The sequence below is a fragment of the Haemaphysalis longicornis genome, unplaced genomic scaffold, assembly GCF_048455015.1.
Source record: "Haemaphysalis longicornis isolate Haplotype H1 unplaced genomic scaffold, Haemaphysalis longicornis Haplotype H1 scaffold_8, whole genome shotgun sequence".
Taxonomy (NCBI): domain Eukaryota; kingdom Metazoa; phylum Arthropoda; class Arachnida; order Ixodida; family Ixodidae; genus Haemaphysalis; species Haemaphysalis longicornis.
Window position 1 is genome coordinate 116,326,708 of NW_027526445.1, and position 21,519 is coordinate 116,348,226.

Here is a 21,519-nt window from a genome sequence, read left to right on the forward strand (position 1 = left end):
AGCTATCACTCGAGCTACCTGCGCCGGCCTGGGCCACTTCGCGGCCGTGGCCTGCACAGCGACTGTGCGGCTAGCTCAGTGGGCTTTTCGTGCCTCCGGCGCGTTTTCGCATCCAATGGTAATAAACAGTAATAGAAACAGAGTGCCTGGAATCGCTGTAGAACTTTGGTAGCGGCCACCTGCCCCATGAGCTGACGAAATCACGGTGGCTCCACCGCCAACGATCGGGTCGTTCGTTCTCAAGAGCAGAAGCTCCGCCCTCCGGCCCTCCGATTGGAGCGGCGAGCCGGGCGAGCCGGCGAAAAACGCCGGCAGTGCGGAAGCGGCAAACGCAAACTCGTGACGTGTTTGGATGTTGTTTATTTACACAATGTCCACGGGATGTCGATTGCGCGTGGTCCTGTGCTGGCTGCTCGGTTGCGTTGCGGACATTTTAAAATTGATTTTAAATATGTTCTAGGCTGTATTCGCCGCTGACATTTTGCAGACAATGTATATGTGTTCCCACCAATCTATCTCCGAAGTTATCTCACCTTCAAAATTTTGTGTCAGTGCCCCTTTAAGAGTGGTGCCAGTGTTATGTTAATGGGGCAAAATGAACCAAACGCATTTTGTCTGTATGGCCACTTTCATGGACAAGGATGAGAACTGTACTACGATGTGGCATGTTCCAGGCACCACACCCTCTTCCTTTACAATTCCCAATAACATGTAGAAACGTTTTACGAATGACGAAAGAAAGAGGATGACAAAAGAGCAATGCCCAGGTGGGTCTTTTTCCACACGGATGTGTCGCTGCTTGCTTTACGAGGACACTGACAAGTTTTGGTGTTACAATGAAATGGCAGCCTATCACGAGGTTGTGTAACAACATTAGCTAGGACAGCTTCTTCATGGATCATAAGCCTTGATGTCATGTGTAGCAAAAGTAAGCTAATGCAGTGGATACGCATTGCCAGCAGTGCAATGATTAGGTTCTGCCTAATTAGCCTGACTAGAAGCAAGAAGATAAGAGCACAGATCACGTGCATTCAACTGCTCACAGCGTGTTTGCAACGGCAGTAGCAGTAGTGCAATGGAAACAAACAAACAGACAATCTCGTGCACAGCAGATCATGGGAGCCAAGCACTGGGGTGTTCCAAACTGCACCCCATGTTCCTTGTGCTAGTCAGCGAGCTCAACCATCACATTGCACGGCTGTCCAGTGTACAATGCCACAACGGTGCAAGCCTGTTCAGTGCTCTACTGCACGAGTGAAGGAGTCCACTGTTTCAACATCTGCAATCACACTGGTTACCCTGCGATAGTGTCAACACTTAACGCAGTCCCAGCGGCACAAATAAGAGACAGAACTGGTCGACAGATGCCCCGTTACAGGTGGGGGACTGAAGGGTGCTAGGACGGGAGAGGAGGGGAATTGGCTGTGAAACTCCTATTGCATCTGAATTGTATTAGCTGAAGCTGGCCAAACGCTGTTGTGGAGGGCTACAGATCAACCAGACCCCCTCAGGTCTGTTGAAAATTTTCTGCTTCCTCCAGGAAGGCCCACACTAGCTACCAGTCAAGCCTGTGAACCTGAACCAAGTGGAGTAACTAACGGGGACCATTCCCGTTTGGGCCCCACTGTGCAAGCGGGAAACAAGCGGGTCACACGTGCACGCCCACGTGAAGAGAAAAGCAGGCGGGACCCACCTGCACCCCCCGGGAGGGAGAAGGGGCTGCGGTCGGGGGTGACCACGCTGGACACGGTGGCCGGCCGGGGCCGCGGCTGGTGGTGGTGCATCGAGGGCGAGCCGCTGTCGCTGTCCAGCAGCGCAGCGGCCAGCGTCGAGCCCAGCTGCGGCGAGCCCCCGCTCTCCGATCCGGTCGGGCCAGCTGGGGGAGCGGAAGGGGGAAGGAACAGAGAGGGTTAGTTAGGTATAGGTGGTCCGCTTTAGTTCACACCTCTTTTCCTGAGATTTGCTTTTCACATACCACCACCAACCAGGAACGATTTTCTCACTGCCCACTTTGTCGATCACGGCATTAGCGACCAAATCAAGTTCTGCTCGCAGCCTCAAAAACGAGACCAATGAAAAGCCTGGTACAACAGCAGCAATGATTGGTTTCCCTCAAGGGGAGTTGTAATTAGGAAGCCTGCTATATATACTGGCGAGTCCCACAACACACCCCTATTTCACTGCCCCCCTGCTACGGGAAGCAGAAATATTGCGGTCTGCTCGGACTCCACAATGCTCAGAGCAGACATTTGCCAGCCAAGGCGGCACGAAGCACTCCCGGCCAACTCTACTACAAAGAGTGCTCGAGGAACACAGGTGACAAACTGTGTCCTGGTCCACCAACGAGCATTCTGGGATTGGTGATGATCAAGGATGCCCACTAAGAGATTTCCACATGCTAGGCTTTCAGGTCACTAACCCATCAAACAACACGTGCTGCAAATTTTCATCTCAGGCCAACATTGGCTGCACTCTGTGGGAAGCCGTGACACTCAAGTTCTGCTCGGCTAGCTGAGCAGCATATGCAGCCTCAAAATTGCTGATGTCGCCTATAGAGCTACCACTTCAATTTTCAACTGTACTGCGCCCCACAGCGGTGGAGTAAACAGTCTATAACAACACGATCCAGCTTTTCCTATTGTTCCACAAGTGCATTGCACTAGACTGGGCTAACACCTTCACCGAGAGTGCTTGCATGTGAGCACACAAAACACAAAAAGTGAACTACCTGACGTTGTGTTACCACAGCGTTGGTTGTACAGCATGCACAGTGTGCACAGCACATGTTCAAGTTGCTTAGATCGTCGCACTCTCAGTGAAATGTCTACGACCAAACTGCACACACTGTAACAGCAACTCTTGTTCCCAAGAAGCAGCAGCGTCAAATAATGCACAGGGCCTTGGTCGCACAATGGTACATCAAGGAAAGCCAAGTGGTCCATCCAAGACATTAATGCACCGACTTGTGACAGGCAGAGCTACACGCCTGATAAAAACTGTGTTTTAGAAGGAGGATGTCCCAACTTGCCCAACAATGTGTTTTGCTGGTGATTGCAACCGCTTCGCACTTGTCCCAGTGTTTCCCAGATAAGCGGGGAAGAAACCGGAGGGCGGCGGCCTCACTCACCCGACCGGCGGAGCACGAGGGGGCTCTTGGCGGGTGCTGGGGCCATCACCTTGGCGGCAAAGTCTTCGAAGGTGGTCGGCTCCTTGTAGTTCTGCACTATCGTCTCCAGCGCCTGCGCCCGCTGCTCGTAGCTGGTGGTGGGGGAGGCCGTCAGGTCAAACAACATTGTCGCAAAACGACAGCCCACGCGCAGGTCCCGCCAGCTTGAACAGAATAAGTCACACTACTACAATTGATGTCGCACTGACATTGCACGTCACGCTGATTTCGGCCCTTGCACAAACAGGGAACATTTTGTTCTCTTCTGCTTCCTGTTCAGTCTTTTCTTTCAGGCATGCTTACTTTTCTTCTGTGTATTGGTTGAAATTAGTACGACTGACTCGCAAGAGACATATGGGCATGACAGCAGTGGAACTCGGGCATACTAGCCCATTTATTGTGAAGTACAAACTTGCCCTAAAGTATACGTGGCAGAAATGCGAGAGGAATGCATTTAATACAATAGTCTGGCTCCTTTGCCAGTACTGTTGGTCAGCCTGGACACAACCAGCAGTTGGTGATTTAATGGATCATGTGCTGTAAAGCTTAACTCCATTTAGGAGTCAAACTTACAGTATTTTGACCATGATAAAAACACAGGTTTTGCATTCTGTTTACTTTAATCCTCTCCACAACAAAAGAAAAAAAAAAGGAAGGGAAGTACTGTAATTATCATGAACAGCGTTCGTACTTCAATTGAAAGCCCAACAAACAAGAATAGTTTGCTTCCATTTGCCTAAGCTTGCAGTGCACTAGGTAAACGTTTGTGCCAAAGTTTCGTTCAAAAGCAAAAAGATCCAAAGGGCCCTAACACAACCACTTTCGGAGGCTTCAACTTAGGCGTTGTTTTTACCAACAACTTACCAAATTCTCCCTGTACTTTAAAGGTGCCATTACTACAGTTGCAGAGACTCAGTTCCGTGTTTTTTTTTTCCTTTGTATTCCTATACAGTGAACATAGCTAGAGGATGGCAATAACTTCCAAGATATGGCTAATTAAGCCCCACCTAAATGAGGCTGTGCGATTTAGAGGAAAGTTTGTTGTGGCACATAGAAACTGCCCAGCAACACACTGATTAGAGGCAGAAGCAAAACATACGAATGAGGGAGATGAGAGAGAAAGACACGATAGCCACCGCAAAATGGAGAAGGCCCGTCAGAGGGCAGCGAAAAAAAAGGATACTATGTGCGGAACATGGGCTTGAGCGAATTGACCGCCCGGCCCGCATTGATGGCGGTCGCACGGACCAGCCTCGGCAGGACCATGTGGTCAACGATGGCTCCGTCAAAGAGGGGGCCGAAGAAGGGAACCTGGGGACGACAACAACAACGGGTGAAGAGACAGGCCAGCACCAGCAAACTGAAGTTCAGTAATCATTGGCACTCGCAGAATGCAGTACACTCCATTACTGCACACTTGCAGGAACCCTTGAAGCAAGCGCATGCAAGACTACGAACCTAATAAGGCCTCTCACACTGTTTTCTCGCTCAGTTCGATTCCAGTACTAAGTGATCTCACAGACGCATCAGGTATCACTCAAACACTGCCTCCTCTTAAAGTGGCCATGCAGACAAAGCACAAGTTTGGTTCATTTGAAAGATTGCCTCGTTAGAATTGTACTGACACCACTGTCAACGCACACTTCTCTCAAATAAGCTACATAATTAGGAAAAAAGGGAAGGGCCATATGCTACCCACTACCTCATTGCCCGCAACAGAACATATGATGACATATGCAACAGCTCTGCGATTGGCTGAAGCTGGCAACAGCAAACGCAAATTTGCCAGGGCTAAAATACGGTCAAAAACAATGGCAGAAAACGGCATTGCCGCAGCATGGCGGCTCCATGTAGAATGACTAACTGTAAACAAGGCCCCCCAGCACATATGACATCAGGGCAGACGTCATGCAAACACACGATTGGGCGGAAGAATAAAAATTTTAACTTACCGTAATTCCCCCGATTCTAACGCACACTTTTTTTCCGGAAAAATAGGTCGACAAATCGCATGAGCGTCAGAATCGGATATGAAACCGAAACTGCCAAAACAACGGAAATTTCGTCCCGCCTATCGCCATCTTGAGATGGCGCCAAAGCTTTTAGCAACGATTTTTCGGACGCAGGAAGCATAGGCACCTACGCTTTTTTATCGGCGTTCACACGAACCGTCAAATCGTTCCACTAGCGCGCTTGATAACAGCAATGGCAGCAGCGGCTCTCACGCGTTCAAAACGAGCGGTCGGCTGAAGCGTGCGCCTCTGGAGAAGCTCGCAGGATGGGCGAGCGAGGCGTGGGCCACGATCCCATCGACCATGGTTGAACGTCCGTTATGAAGTGTGGCATCGCGAACGCGTTTGACGGCACCAAGGACGAGGTGTTGTGGTCAGCGGAGAGCGACGAGGAGTGAGATGAGTGAGATTACTTCGAGAAATAAAACGCCCGATTCTCTCGCATTCGTTTTCCTTGCTCACAAAGTTCCGTGCGCATTACAATCAGAGGTGCAAGTTCTTTCGGTTTTTTTTCCGGGAACATCGGGTGCGCGTTAGAATCGGGTAATTACGGTAAATTGATTAATTTGACAGTGAACAAAGCATCGTTTGCTACTGCACGAGCGCTTTTAAGGCCCTATAAAGCACTAAATCTTTCGAATAAAACAAACTTGTACCTTGTCTGCATGGCCCCGTCAAAGTGCAGTGACAAGCATTAAAGAGGTGGTCCCAATCAGCCCTAGCTAGTACTGCCAGGAAAAAAAACTTCACACTGAAGCATAAACCAGCGCATAAAAGCAGCCGAACCACACATCAGCACGAGCCATGCCTGCATCCCAGCCCCGTCGACAGCTGCACTGCGAATGACAGCGGCAGAGGCAAAGAAAACTTGCCCGTGCGTAGTACAGCACCCACCTCGGGCTTGGGGTTGACCTGGACGCGGTAGAGCCAGTTGCCCAGGGGGTAGATGACGATGAGCACGTCGCAGAACTCGGTGGGGATGATGCCGCGGCGGTAGTCGCGCGTGTGCTCTGACCACACAATGTGCACCTCGTCATTGCCCAGGTGCCGTAGCTGCACACGGGAGAATCAATCATTGCATCGCAGTCAGCTACATGCAGCGAGCCAAGGACGACATCAAGAGCATATCTTCTGTGTGGTGGTTGACGTACCATGCAGCTCAAGTGCTCAGTATATACTGTATTTACTTGAAATTAACGTGCCCTCAGTTCAGTGCGTGCCTGATTTTTGCAACTGCGAAAAAGAAAAGGAGCAAAAGTTATCTTCACAGGATAAGCTATGTATGAACGGAAGAACTTCATGTATTATCATGCCAGGATGGCTGTCGTCACCCCCTGCTTCCAACCTGCTCTATGGCAAACCACCCATCTTGTACGCCTATGTAGCTCAAGTTGTTCGGAAAGAAATCTTGGAACAATTTAAAAATGTTCAGTGAGGGCCTGTAGGACGGAGTGCACAACACTGCACTACATACGTTTACTGCACTCTTTCTCCTTCATGGGCTTGCATACTAAAATTGGGTGTTTGCTATCTACTAGTGTTTCTTTTCACTTCTTACTCGCACGAGATGCATTTCCCACTGGGTACACGCGATCTCTGCACTGTGACCATTAGAACAATACAACTGCCTCCCGTGCGTGCACATCTTTTTGTTTCGTGCACGCATGCGTTGCTGTACAGTGCAATGCCTTGCATGCAGAAGGTGTCTTCATTTTGCGCAAAAAAGTCTCAAATTTTTTTTGTGTGTGTTGCTACTTTGCCATTGCCGCAAGCCGGGAAATTTTTCACGCTACGCTCACTCAAATTTGCCATTATGCTATGTCAATAAGGATAAGCAACCACTAGCCCTGTTTTGGCTGGCACTCTATTTTAACGCACAAGGGATTTTCGGGACACATTTTCCGGAAAAGAGGAGTACGTTAGAATCAAGTAATTACAGTATTATGCAAAACAATAGGCCAATGAATACAACATAAAAGGCACGGTCTCTCAAAGCACAACATTGCACTTGGGAGGAACCGTCCAGTAGTAGCGGTACAAACGAAACTCATTGGATACACCATTCATTTCAGCGCAACGGCGACTTACGTTCTCATAAACATCTAGCCCTACTGGGAACAAACAAGTCCAGGGCAAAACCACATTCCAATAGAACTAGGCCAGCCCATTCATTCACCTTCTTGGTGATGGCGTCCTTCTCGATGGCCGGAATGCGGGTGGACACGTGGAAGAGCACCTCCAAGAAGGAGGTGGCGTAGTAGGGTGCCGTGCTGCCCGTGCTCTTGTTGGCCTCCAGGCCCCCATTGTAGCCCGTGTGCACCTCCAGGTCCACCTGGGGGAGGTCAGAGGTCACACCAAGGCAACAACAGCTCGACGAGCTTAACACTAATGCTCACAATGTGGGGAATGAAAGAAGCTAAATGACGCCGCCGGCACTAAACAACCACCAGCGATACAACTGGAAGTCTGAGAAAACTAAAAAGAAAATTGAAATTTTACGGGTTTCTTTATCAGCTCAGGCTAATAAAAGAAAATTCGAACCTTGGGGTTTTACAAGTTCAAGCTACACCTGAGATCTTTGGCAGGCTTTGAAATATTAACACACGGGTGTTTTCTGCCTTCGGTAAAAATACAGCCACCATAGCCAGGATCAAAGTCTCGGCCTCATTTTTAGCAGCACAGCACCTTAGCCACTGCAGTGGGCAAATCTAAGTGAACCCAACTTAATTAAGGTGGCAAACTCTACAGACAAAGGATTTTTACAGTGAGGCTGCATATGAGTAATGACCCAGGTTTTTATTTCGGTGAAGCCGCTTTACTCGGCACTTCTCCATTCCTCCTCGCCACCGCCGACGCTTCTTTCACAAAACTTATAACCCTCGCCACCACTGATAACTCCTTCATGAGCTGCACAATTGGCCGATAGTGGTGCTATCGCTGTTATCAGCAGCTGTGTTTGTACCTTGCTATGGAACAGGCGCGGGTCATTCGCTTGGAGAAACAACAGCTGTTGCTACCTCAAGTTCAACCTCATAGAGTAGTTGCAAACCCATCCCAGATGAACAGCAACTTGCCTGCTTAGAACGCTTACACGAGCTATTAATTCTTGTTCAGCTTTAAGGGCTTTTGAAGCGACATTTTTGCCAGTGTCTTTCACGTCTAAGCACGTGCACATCTCTGGCTGCCGCTTTACGCATGCATGGCTGGCTAGAGGCGGGAGGGAGAGGGAGACGTGCCCGTGGGACTGGTGGGAGATTTAAACATGGACGTCTCACGGTCTAATACAAGCTGTCTTCTGTCATTCATGGTCGAGCAGTCTGGGTTGGTGTGTTACATGGGAGTAAGAGGCCTAGAACGCGGGAGGGAAACCGCCAGTCTCGTGTGTCCGCTAGAATAAAGCTAGAGTCCTTCCAAGTTTCAATCAGCTAATTGGCTGGGAGGCAGGCACAATTGTAGATTTCGAACAAACTTGTTTAGTTTTGCACACTCCTTCAACTCTACCCGGCTTCGCTGGTCATCCCCCTTCACAGAACAGGTGGGCACTGAATTTTTTTGTTTTTTGATTTTTTTTGTAATGGCCAGGAAGATACATGTATGTGTAGTCCCCTTATAAAAATATCCAAGTGCAAAGGAAATCCCATCGTTATAACCGATAATTGTTATAAGCGGGTTGCGAAATAAAAAGACGGAACAGAGCTCAAAACATTTTATTCGAATGACAGCAAGGTCGTACTAACTACTAATTTGTAGAAAAGAAGCCACAGACGGTCACCTTTGTTTGCCGCGTGTGAAGCTAGCGCAAATATTTCCAAAGAGCATCCATAGGTGCTTCACCTAGCTGAGGTAAATGTCCTTGGCGGAAACAAAGTCCCCGAGGGACTGTGTCGCGCATTGGGCCTCCTACAAAGACACTACCTGAGTAGGTTGCGCAACCGCGCCATTAGTCATCACTGTTGCACTTTTGGTGCACAATATAACCGGATTCAATCGTTATATCCGATATCGTGGCACTGGGGCATTGTAATAAGCGGTTTATTATACCACAGAAAGAATACAAAAGTTGACGGTGCCATAGCTGTTCATCGTTATATCCAATATATTGTTATAAACGGTATCGTTATGAGTGGAATCGACTGTATATATATTATATATATATATGTACATACAAACTCAACACTGGCCATCCAAAGCACAACAAAAGAATAGAGAGAGAGAGAGAGAGAGAGAGAGAGAAAAGGAAGAACAAAAGAGACGTGCAATGCACCCCTTTCTCCCCCTCCCATCCCATCCTCACCTCCCATCCGAGGCCTGCGACGAACTCCTCGAAGGCCCGGCTGCCGCTGCTGTTCATGAAAATGGAGTTCTTGTCCTCCTGGCCCTCAGCCACGTAGATCACAGCTATCTTGTGCGTCTCACGGCTGCACGGGCAACAGAAAATGATTCGTCAGGGTACGGACCTCCTTACAGTAGAGTACAGTCAGTAATAATAAAACACCACTGCAGAACTGATCACTGATGCATCTGGACTGCCACCAAAAGACTACTGAAAGGTCCCTAGTCATCAACTGAAATGCACCACTCACAACAGGGAAAAAGGGGCAAAAAGGAGGCTACTAAAACAAACTTCTCTACTTCAGACTCTCAACAAACGAGAGATTGAAAAACTTGGTACATGTCAGCTGGACGGGCTAAATATAAAGTGTGAGATGAAATCTTGCTTTTGCAGCAGTTAGCTTTCTTCAGATCAATATCCTAGCGTGTCTCCCACAGCTCCTATCAGTCAGTTTTTTTTTTTTTTTTTCATGCATTTTTAGTAACCCACCAGCATTGTCCTTGCATCGTCCATTCCTTTTGTCAGCTGACCCCTCTCATTATTCAGTGTTTCCTGCTGCTTTCTTACATGTTATTGTGTTTGTGGACATTTTTGCTTTTTAAGGTTATCTTAGCATGCATGAATCTTACCAAGAGGAATTGTGTGGGCTGTTGGGGTCCAAACCTCATCGAGCAGTGTGCGTAGTAAAGCGCTTGGTACAACGACTTTCCATTGCTTTCTAAACATGCTTCTTCAAGAGCATAAAAGGACCAAGGCACACAAATATATTTAGAAGAAGAATACAGACTGTTATGGCAGTCACCCTCATTCCCACCCTCTCAGTGTTTGCAACACTACTCAGCAAACCTGACTCGTTCACTCCATCGATGGAGGCATCAATTTCAATAAGCATTATCAAACGAAACTAGAGCAATATCAATGCAATATAAAGCAATAGCAATATAAAAAACCCCAGCAGTTCGACCAAAGTGCTCAGCATAGGCAGCGTTGATTCTCGTCCACTCGGAATTCACACTAAAATCACTCATACTCAGAGCCACAACTTCCAAAAAAACCAGCCCCGGTAGTTTTACAAGGAGGACTACGCACGCTGCAGACACAGCTTATGTCAATCCTGTACCATGAAATGCAGAGTGCAAACCAGAACTTGCTCTGCTGATGTCCATAGCTGCAGGAAATCCTTTTGTTACCATCCACAGCATTAAGAACCACGAGGAAGAAGAAGAAATGCGGGCTCTCTTTATATACAACTCTGACTACACTAAATGCACCGCCGATATCCTCGTGGAAAGAGATCACCCCAACTGAGCTGTGGTGGAACCCCATCTGCGCTACCGGTTGATATGGGGGTGCTTGAGAACCTCTTTGGGTTAACTTCGGGCTAGAAATTTTCTGGGGACACCGTTAAGGGGAAAAAAAAGAAGGGAAAGAAAAAGGAGGGATGAAGACTGGGGAGGTGAGGGAGGTCCTCACTCACCAGGTTTGGTTGTCGAGGTTCCGCAGCTCTCGCAGCAGCTTCTCGTTTTTCTTCACAAGGTCAAACTTTGGCCTGCAGAAATAAGAAAAAAGGGGCGTCAGGAACATGAAAACAATAAGCCAGAGCAGGTATCGAGAGTATGTACCCTCAGGATCATCGCCCCTAACTTGCAAATCTTCACTGTGTTATTTTCAGTACACCGTTAGTGAATCGGCACATGTTCCATACAATACTTCTGCAGTCGTACATCAATGATAGGCCCATAATTTGCAGCAAAGTAATTCGCGCAAGGCTGCAGAAAAAAACAAGGGTGATAATGACAACTGTGGGTGAAATAACTCGAAAGGCAATGTGGCGAGGCCATCGCCACAACAAAATCTGACGCAGACTAAACAAGGGCTGTAGCCAACTGAAGAAACGTATTAAGCATGCATGAGGCAAAAGAACAGGAAGACGCAGCACCTAAATGCAGCTGGGTGGGAACTTGGTTTATGCAAGCAGCGACGGGGTTCACTTGATAAAAACGCTACAAGGCAGAAGCATCTGCCCATGGGACTAACAACACGAGAAGGCAAAAAGACAAAGAAAAAACAAAAAGAAAAGAACCTCAAAGGGCAGAACGTCAGTTTTACATTTGATGACCCAAAACTGTCGAACACGACTGTGTAGCTGGGTGGGAGGAGTATGAGTGAAGGTGGCATGCATCAATGTGGTGATAAACTTAATTGACGTATAACGCCTTAATGTAGAAAAAACACAGCGATGCACTAACGTAGATAACAAAACTTTGCAGGCAATCACTTCGATCGGGGCAGCGCAGCCTGTGCTAACAGTAAAAGTTCTGTTCAACTGAATTTGCCCCATCTTCTTTTTCCTCGTAGATCTCCCCCTAAATTCCCCGTAGATTTCCCCGTAGATCTTCCCGTCTATCACTCTCTCCTTCTGTCCACTTTTCCTGCGGCTTCACGCAGGCAACAACTCGGCAGGATTTTGCGAGATGACACTACCGCAGCTAGCCCAGCAAAAGGGGGTGGTCTCACGTATGACCTGTCCATAGTGAAGTGGGCTACACCATCATGACCACACGCAAAAAAAAGAAAAAATAGGAGCGAACGATGCATCCCTGACCAACATGCTACGCTTCACTACACAACGAAAGAAAGGGAGGAAAATTAACTGCAGTACACAAACTTGGTGGACATTAGAAAACGGAAGAGAAGACGAGATTCTGGCACCGCTCTAATGTGAGAAGACATCAGAAATACGAAGGCCCATACACTGCTAGTACTAACCTCTTCTCCCAGGCGAAGAAGTTGAAGTTTTCTAGAAGCAGCCGTGAGTACTGGAACGGAGACAGGGGCTCAGTCGGGTTCGGGGGAGTGGCCGCCTTTGCCAGCATCCTGGTGGGGGTGGAAAGGAAACTTGACCACGTTAGTGGTGTCCGCATAGGAGGTCGTTCGACAAACAAGAAACTTGAATGTGGCCCTTGAACAAATGCAGCAGTGATGCGTAGCAATGAAACGAAACATGCAAACTTTTGGAAAAAACAAATTCAATGAGTCGGTTAAAGCAACTACTAACGCTTTCTTTCTACAAGACAAACATAACTGACCTTTGTGTGCTTCCGCACTATGAATCAGTTTAGCACCAAGAGCGTTACAATGACATCTTTGGGACCAAAAGGAATGGTGTCTTGCGGTAGAAAACGTGCTCCCGCTGTAAAGCTTGATCAGGCTTCATATGTCTAAACGTGCATACACACACTCCCTCTCTTGCTCACTCACTCCCTCCACTCCATGCACGCACGCACACATTGCATGCATGGCAAGCTGATAAAACCTGGCAAGGTAAAAAGAAAAAAACGTAGCAATGGCTGCCCAATCCGAGAGCCTTGCAAGGAGGAGGAAGCTGACAATGGTGATGACGGTGGGAAGGAGGTGGTGATGACAAGGAGGATGAGAAAAAAAGATGAGGAGGCAGAGGCGGCCACACTCACTCGGGGCTGTAGGCGGCGCCCGCAGTGTGCTGCGCCTCCCGCTGGTGCTGCTGCAGGAGCAGCTGCACCGTCTCGGCCTCCCGGATGCCCGCCAGCTCGTGGGTGGCCTTGGGGGCCGTGTTGAGCCGCTGGCACGGGAGGAGCACGCACTCAGGGCTCGTGTGCCCCACGTACTGCAGCAGCTGCGGGAGGGAGGATCCGGAACACAGGCTCAAGCGTCTCGCGTGCGTGCGCAATGTCAACCAGCACGGGATGTCACTGTTTCTTGTTGCTCTTCAGCACTCTCGACTAAACGGCACAAGTGGTCAAGGATGCTGGTGCACCAACTACAGTCGAATCCCGCGACAACGAACTTGACGGGAGGTGCGAAAAATTTTGTTGAAGCGAAAATTCGTTGAGGCGAAATCAGCCGCAACACACCACGGAAAGGCCAGAAAAATAGCCCCGTATGTTTCCGCATCATTGGCAGCATAATACAATGTTTAGAAAAAGGAGTGACGTGCAATAATGTCATGTTTATTCGGATAACAAACATACCAATGGTTATCTGTTTTTTCACTGCACGCAAAGAACGCGTTGCGGAGGGGGATGAAGAAATGCAGGCGCAAAATGTATTGCTATACAACAAGGCGTGTCCACCGAGCTGATTACTTGCAGATAGCTGCTAGGCCGTCGGAAGCCCCCCTCTCGCTTGTGGCAGGAGCAGAGAGCAGTGCCGTTATCTTTTCCTCTGACAGGGCACAGCAGCCACTGACCTTGGCAGGCAAGACGCGCGCGCTTGGATTTAATGTGACCACGCGCTCGCGACTGAGATAGGATGACTTGGCTTCAAGACCAAACACGCAAACATGATTTTTGCTCTTGGCTATGAAGAATGGTAGAAGGAAAACGGCGAAGACAGCTGTTCACAACGCATACAGGCCAGAGCACATTCGTGCGATTTCAACTGGATACGCATTGGCTGTAGCTCCGGCTTGGCAAACCGGGCCTGCGCCTCATGTAAAGACGGCCAGCCACATCATTATCACCATCAAACAATGGCGTCCACCTATGCGTTCGGTTTTGTTTTGGGTGGCGGTGTGGGCGCACCGCGCATGTTTTCGGTGAAACTAAGCGTTCTGAATGTATAAAATAGGTTACCAATAGCCTGCGCTATGCTTATTTTATTGTAAAATAATTGTTCAAACCCAGCCCAAATTATCGAAAATTTCGTTTTAGCAAAAGCAAGCCTGACAAATGGTTCGTTGTGGCGAGACTTTGTTGCATTGACTTCTATGGCTAGCTGACGGGTAATTGGAAATATTCTGTTGAAGCAGAAGTTTCGTTGAAGCGGAGTTCGTTGTAGCAGGGTTTGACTGTAGCGCAGCTTTCATCTTGTTCCCACTATCCCGCGTGCTTGTATGTACTGGTTGCCGCACAGACACCCCACATGGTTCAGCAAAACCACACCAAGTGAGACACACACACACACACACACACACAGATACCAGTGCAGGCATTATGCAGGGCAGTAATGCCTCCCGCATCACAGCAGCCAAACGGCGAGGCACCTCGCACGAGAAGGGCGAGCGAGAAAGAGGAAGGAGGAGAGAGAGAGAGAGGGGAGACACCCACGTCGTCCAGGTTGTCGTAGTTGTCTTGGGTGTTCTCCAGCTGGGGCAGCTGGTCCGGCGGCCGGTGCAGGGGGCTCCTCCGGCCGGACTGCCGGGCCTCGGCCCCCCGCTGGTGCTGCTCCTGCAGGTCCAGGTGCCGGCCCCGCTGGGTCGTGTAGTGCAGGCACGGGTCCGGCACGGGGCCTGGTGGGCATGCGAGGAGGGCGCGGGCGTCGTTGGCACGTGGAGTGCACTTGCCCCCGGGCTGCCTTTCCTGCCACTACCTTAAACTAAATTATCTTAACGGTAGCCCCCTGTGGGGAGAACCAGTCACGCTGCACGCCTCGAATGAACACACGGGAAAAAGACAACCTTTCTGAACAACACTGCAAACATTAGGAGTACAAAACAACCAAGAACGTTTGATTGGGAAACCCCTTCTCACAGGAAGCTAGAGGTAAGATAAGCGAGCTCCCTTTTATTAGACAGTAAGCGCTACTCTTGAAGCTAGTCTCGAAGCGATCATCTCACTGGCCTTGTTGCCACGAGCACCTCCATTTTTTTCAATAAGGAAAGTAATTGAGAGACAAAGCCGGCATCAACATTGTCTGTAGCAGCAAAGCGGCACCTAAATTTCACAGCACGTGCCTCAGAATTAAAGCACGAAGGAAAGGTGCGCACGCTGCTATGCAACGCCTGGGCATGGGCAGCACTGAGGGGAAAAACGGAGTGCAGTGGTAGCAGTGGCCACTCTCCTTGATGAGACCTCTGGTAACAACTGCTTCGATCTCAGCACACACTGCACCAAGCTTCACGCTCAGCTTTCCTCCACTCCTTTCACCCAGGGGCACGGTAGTCACCAGCAAGCGGAGCCACTTTGTAGCATTCAACTGGTTGGAGACTCAGTGGCATTCAATCGGGCATTTAAATTTGCTTTTGCAATCACAAGTGCTTGGCTGTCTTTGAACATTTTCTTGGTCCCTTTTTGTGCCTTAACACAGTGGTTCTCAAATGGGGGTCCGCGGACTCCAGGGGGTCCGCGAGAACATTTGAGGGGTCCGCCAAGCCTCGCTCAAAGCTACCCACCCCCCCCCCCCCCCCTCCCGCCATATTTTTCTCGATTTTGCTAACTAGCACTTTCTTGCAGTGCAAAAAGGTGGCTTTGCCACATTACGTGTACGCTTAGTTTCTCCGCGTAGCACATATTTTAACATCTGCTTTTTGCACAGCACGCCAGCTATGAGAAGAAAAGAAACAGACACAGAAAAGGCAGACTTATAGATTCAAGAGCAACTTGTTCAGCATTATGATGCGCATCGTCATTAACGTCAAGCAGAAAAGGCGGGAATGGGATAAGTGTGTGGGCGACGTAAGCTGCAAGTACAAATTGTTTGACATTACGACACCGATCAACATATGCTCCATCGTGGGGTCCCCCGTCACTTTCGCAAGCCCCAGAGGGGTCCCCGGGGCAGTAATGGTTGAGAACCACTGCCTTAACAACTACAAAAACTTCGCCTGCGCACGTTCAAGTTCAGCACATTTTGACGGACAGGAGCTGCTGCTAAGCAATTCCAGAAACTTAGCTATGTGCCTCCCACACGCAACAGTCCGTTTTCATGCCCGACATCTGTTTAGAGACAAAGAACGCAGCCAGCGACTCAGATGTGCTTTGCCCATTACAGGCAAGTCAGCGGTCCATGCCAACACATCACTCCTTCCCTGAGTTACAATGTCACACCGCAACGGAACTGAAGAAGTGTGTGGAATGCACGCTGTCCAAGCAGCAGCTCGAGATGGTGTGGTTCACCACAAACCGTTAGCCATCTCTATAACAGTGTGGCAAGTGATTCTCACCGGGTGGGTAGGAGCCTGCCCTGCAGCCAGGCGGGCCGTACAGTGTCAGGCAGTCCCAGGAGAACTTGCCGCTCAGGTCACGGACAATGGCCCGCACCTGGGACTTGCCCGTCGTCAGGCCCACACTCGCCGCCCCTCCGGAGGTCTCCTGGAAGTGATGACCAGGGCGTGTTGAACGTCAACGCGACTTTTCGATGCGTTACAACAGCTACGTAAAGACTTGGACGACCGAACAAGTTTGCTTAAACTGGGCGGAGAAAGCAGACAATACAGCTAAGATGGAGGACTGGGCAAGTTGGTACATTATTCAGAGGAAACAACAGCACAAAACAATGAAACAAGAAAAAGGGTGTGAACAGACACAGTGCTGTGTCTGTTTGTACCTCCTTTCTTGTGTTTCGTTGTTTTGCTCTGTTTATTCTTTTCAAGACTGTACAGGCTGTTACCAACACTACCTCTTCATAAAACAGCAGATGCAATGTCCCACCAGCAGAGATGTAAGCAAATGCAGCAGTAATTTTCCCATCATCACATCGTTATCGCCCCGTGGTATCGAAGCCGATTTTAATGGCATGTGCCACTTTCGCAAAGCCTTTTAGAACAGCGGTTCTAGAACAGCCTTTGCAAGTCCTTTAGAACACCTGCAAAGCTTTTTCCGAGTCACAGGCCAAGACCTTACCGTTCAGTACAGCATTAAGCAACGTTCTTCCTAATGTGTGCATATTTTCCTGCCCACGGTGGCTCCACGCCAAACTGACGGACCCTCCAAACACGCTTCCCCAATGTGACTTCCTAGAAACCGTGCAGTAACCGACACGTGCTGCGCTCAGCTCGGTAGCAACGCACCTCAGCGGGTATCTCGACGAGGGAGACGATGGCGCGGTCATTGAGCACGAAGAGCTGGATGTTGGGGGCCGAGAAGACCTCCTTGGAGAGCTCAGAGGTGGAGTCCCGCAGGGCGGCCACGTCGTCCTGCTCGGTCACCAGGCTGGTCAGCTGCGCCGCCCCCAGCCCCATGGGGAAGTGGCCCAGCAGGTGCAGCAGGTGGCTCAGAACCTGGTTCGTTGCAAAGGGGAGGGGGGAGGGGCGGCGGAGAGTTTGCGTCACTGACGGGGGTTGCGATGGGGGAGTGCTGAAAGAAGACCCGATAGTTTCTGGAAGGCTTGTCCTAACCTGCCTGTTGCTTGCTCCTTTTGCCGAGCAAAGTGGAGATTTCGTATTTGCATACACCGGTTGACTAAACGTGCACACATCAAAATCATTTACATTCGTCAAACCCTTTTATTTTTTTTTTTCCTCACTTGTTTGAGCAAAACTGACTTGTCCCTTGTTCCATTTACCCAAGGATCCAGTTTAGGGATGTTTGGGAGTTAGACTAGTGTATGTGTACTTAGTATTTGTGCCTTGCCTGAATGAACAAGGCTCCAGCGGAAACTGACCAGAACTGGCGCCACCAGGACTTATACCCTTCTCTTTCCTTCCTACCATAGACAATCCCCAACAAGCACAACAGCTGGCAGAGATGTGGATCCGTGCACCCCCCTCACCATTCGGGCGGCCAGCTTGACGTTGCCGCTGCGGCGGATGTCGCTCTGGAGCACGGCGGGCGGCACGAAGCTGGCCATGGAGCGGGCAATGCGGCCCCCCGAGTGGACGGAGGAGGTGGAGGAGGAGGAGAGGGAGCCCTTGAGGGGGACCTCGGTGGGCTGGGGCTCGATGTCGGCCAGCGTGATGCTGGGGCACAGCGACTGCAGCAGCGAGAAGACGTCCGGCCGGAACAGGGGGCTCTTGCCCGACAGGATGTGGTCCAGCACCTGCAGGAGGGATTGAAGGAGAGGGTAAGAAGAGAAGAAGAACAGTGGTCACGGATTCCTCTCTACGAGGAGAGCAAGCTTCCAGTATGGTTCACCCGCTAGTGGCATATGGGGCACAACTTGGAAAGCGACTTGAAAGGAAACTTAGATCGGCACAACGGGCTATGGAAAAAACGCTAGGGGTCACGCTAACTGACAAGAAAAACAGATGCGTGGACTAGCGAACACACTGATGTGGGAGACATTCTGGCTCAAATTAAGTGAACAAAATGGCCATGGGTGAGTCATGTCATGTACATGAGGGACAACAGGCAGACCAATAATTTAATGGAGTGGCTCCTTATAGACGATAAACGCAATAGGGGTCAGCCAAGGACTTGATGGAGGGATCAACTATGGAAATTTGGGGAGCAGGGTTGGACTTGGCTACCACTTGATAGACATGGCGGAAGGTATATGGGAGAGGCCTTCGTCTTGCCATGGGCACAACCGAGCTGATGATGATGATGACAGGGGAAGGAGGAAGTTTACACACAGAAGACATGCTTCCTCTCTGTTGAAGAGCCAGAAGGCCCGTCACGTGCCCTCTGGAGAAAAGGGGTCACATCCCACTTTTAATGCTGTTGGGCAATACATTGTCGACCATCCGGAGAGAGCTAGGAATCCTAACAAGGTCGACAGTGGGGTATCATTCTCCTCCACAGAATCAATTCATCGGCACTGCTTATTATTAGGAATGGGAGCATCGTGTCAACGGTAACTTTCCTCGCAACACAATGAGGAACTGGTCATGATGGTGCTGATGGCAAAGATGAATGTATGCCTATGTGGACTTTCTTTTTTGCTTGGAGCAAAGCACACATACTTGTAAGGCTGTTCGTGAATAAGTGCTCACAGCTGGTGTGAATAACTGCTGCAGTATTGTTTGTTCGTGCTCCGCATGAACGTAACTTCCTTGCAGTTTCAATGGCTTTCAAGGTTTACCTCTACGGGTTCAAAAAAAGTAAAGAGAGTCAATTCCCTGCTTGGGCATAGAAAAAGGTACAAGCAAAGGAGCTTAGCTCTCACATCCAGCGTGGACAGGAGCGGAGAGCAGCCCTCCCCTGCCTGTGGGGTGGTGAGCACTTGGAGCGGCGTGTTCATACACCAGTCGGCCAGGCAGAACAGCAGGGACAGCACCAGCTGAAAGGGAAGTGGCGGAGGGGGAGAGGGGGGGGGGAGGAGAAAAAGGGGGAAGAGAACAATGTCACCCCAACGTAGACATGCAGCAGCACTCACACCCTCCTCGCAAAGTTGTGACAAGCTGTACGCCACGTACGGCAACTCGTAAAAACGTCACCGGAGGGCTAACCAGGTAATCTCGGTGACAATAGTAGCGTCACGCACAATGAAGCATCAAGTGCCTGCGTTGAAGAAGCCTGGTGCCTCAACTACTTACAGTCAAACCTCGTCATAACGAAGTAGCATGGGGCAGGAACAGTAGAGTTAAAAATTGGCACAAACCAATTGGCAATCTGGCTCCCGCAAAAATCGTTGGTATAAACACGAAATCTTTAAGGCTCCGAACCCTTGTTTCTCTTATTTCAAGCTGAATGAACCAGAACATGAAACGTGAAATCACAACAGAACATAGTTCACTTGACAAAACAGGCCTGCCTTCTTATTTTTTTTTTAGGAAAGATGTTATGTTTGCCTGGTGGCTATTCCCAGCACTGAGCAGGATGAAAATTTTCAGTGTCCACATAGAAAAAGGCCATTTCTACTTCTGCAGTTTGGGACGCCGGGAGTTTTTTGAAGTAGCTTCTCAGCCTATTAGCCAATATTTCTTCATTATAGCTGATATTGTGTGTGGCTTTCATGGTTTCAGTTTCATTATAAAAGAATACGTGTCATTGAAATGAAGTGTGTGACCAACCAAAGTTTGCATTTAGTTCTCTTAGCCGGTAATTCGCTATATTATCAGTGTTTGTTATAATGAAATTCAACTGTGCTCTGTCTCGTCAGTTTGGGACACTGTTTAAGTAAGCCACAAAGACAGATCTCTGCACTGCTTCCGTCAAAACACTTCCACAACAGAAAGGCAAATTCAGACAGCAAATTGAAACAGGGCCGCAATGTCTCAAACCACTTCTCCGCACTGACCCAGAGATGCCAGGCATCGCAGACTATACCAAGAAAAACTTGAAAGCACTCTAGCCATCCACCCTGAAATAGCTATGCTTGAAACTTGAAATATGTGCCACTACTTCGCAGCAGCCAGGCTATTCACAAACTTCCAGGGAGAAGAAAATTTACAGACACTAAGACACGACACTCTCTTTTCTCCATGTAGCATTTATAACAGCCCAATGGTATATCAAAATCAAAAGAAAAAACAAAAACCTTTGGCAGCTGCCTCACAAGGGGCCTATATTTGTCCACTATTGGCCAAATATAAACCTGAGCTTGATGCTCATTGTATAAGGCAAGCATGGAACTGGTGGTCGCACTATTACACAGGTGAAACACCCTACTATATTTTCTTAGAATTTTCTATTCAACTATAAACATAGCTCGAGCACACTGAATGTTTGCTTCCTTTTTTGGTCTCTAAAGGCGATCGTAAAACTTACTTATACAGTGTAGACCATTTATAACGTAACCGCTTATAGTGCGGGACCGGATATAACGCGGGTTTTTGCGACCACCGGTTTGCCTCCCATAGAACTCAATGCATAAGCATACCGCTTAAGATGCGGTTGGCCGAAGTACAATACCGTTTATAGTGCGGTTTTTCGGCGGGTCTGCTGATCGACCGGCGCAGCTGAGGCATCGTTTTAGGGTAGCAAAAGAAAAAAGAAAGGATGAAATCGGCCATCTGACGCAGCGTGCACCCCTTGCCCTCCTCTAACGTGGACACCCCCCCCCCCCCCCCCCCAAAAAAAAAAAAAAAAAAAAAAGGCACCCTATAGTTCGCGCGTACCTGACTGATAACCACAACTGACCTTGCTTGATGCACCTCGGAAGATAGCGGCAGACAAGATCCGCGCGCGGCAAGTTGATTTTATTAATCGTGAACCGCATGGCCCGTTTTCGCGCACGAATCATGCACATCAGCGTCGGGCGTTTTTTTTTTTTTTTTTTTCGTGCTCGTATCGACGATTCCGCGCTCGCGGTGGCTTCTTCGCGTGGCAGTGGGAGGAGCCTGACGACTTGCACCAATGGGGAGACGCGTACCTAATGGCGGGAGATTCGAAGCGCTCCGAGCCGGCTAGCCGCGCCAGAGATGTTTA

General features: G+C 49.3%; 1 protein-coding gene across 6 annotated transcripts in view; it reads right to left on the reverse strand.

Moving 5' to 3' along the window:
- Positions 1-21,519, reverse strand: part of LOC144149038 (ral GTPase-activating protein subunit alpha-2) — a 103,353-nt gene that overhangs the window by 12,278 nt on the left and 69,556 nt on the right. For all 6 annotated transcript variants that reach the window (XM_077680589.1, XM_077680586.1, XM_077680587.1 and 3 more), the window contains 14 exons: positions 19,316-19,429; positions 17,981-18,247; positions 17,280-17,489; positions 16,434-16,581; positions 14,599-14,780; positions 12,985-13,166; positions 12,281-12,388; positions 10,989-11,060; positions 9,473-9,596; positions 7,355-7,510; positions 6,073-6,231; positions 4,350-4,477; positions 3,128-3,258; positions 1,694-1,876 (listed from right to left, as the gene is read on the reverse strand). In XM_077680589.1, coding sequence (XP_077536715.1) covers positions 1,694-1,876; positions 3,128-3,258; positions 4,350-4,477; positions 6,073-6,231; positions 7,355-7,510; positions 9,473-9,596; positions 10,989-11,060; positions 12,281-12,388; positions 12,985-13,166; positions 14,599-14,780; positions 16,434-16,581; positions 17,280-17,489; positions 17,981-18,247; positions 19,316-19,429 — 2,164 coding nt within the window. The remainder of the gene's footprint in view (positions 1-1,693; positions 1,877-3,127; positions 3,259-4,349; positions 4,478-6,072; positions 6,232-7,354; positions 7,511-9,472; positions 9,597-10,988; positions 11,061-12,280; positions 12,389-12,984; positions 13,167-14,598; positions 14,781-16,433; positions 16,582-17,279; positions 17,490-17,980; positions 18,248-19,315; positions 19,430-21,519) is intronic.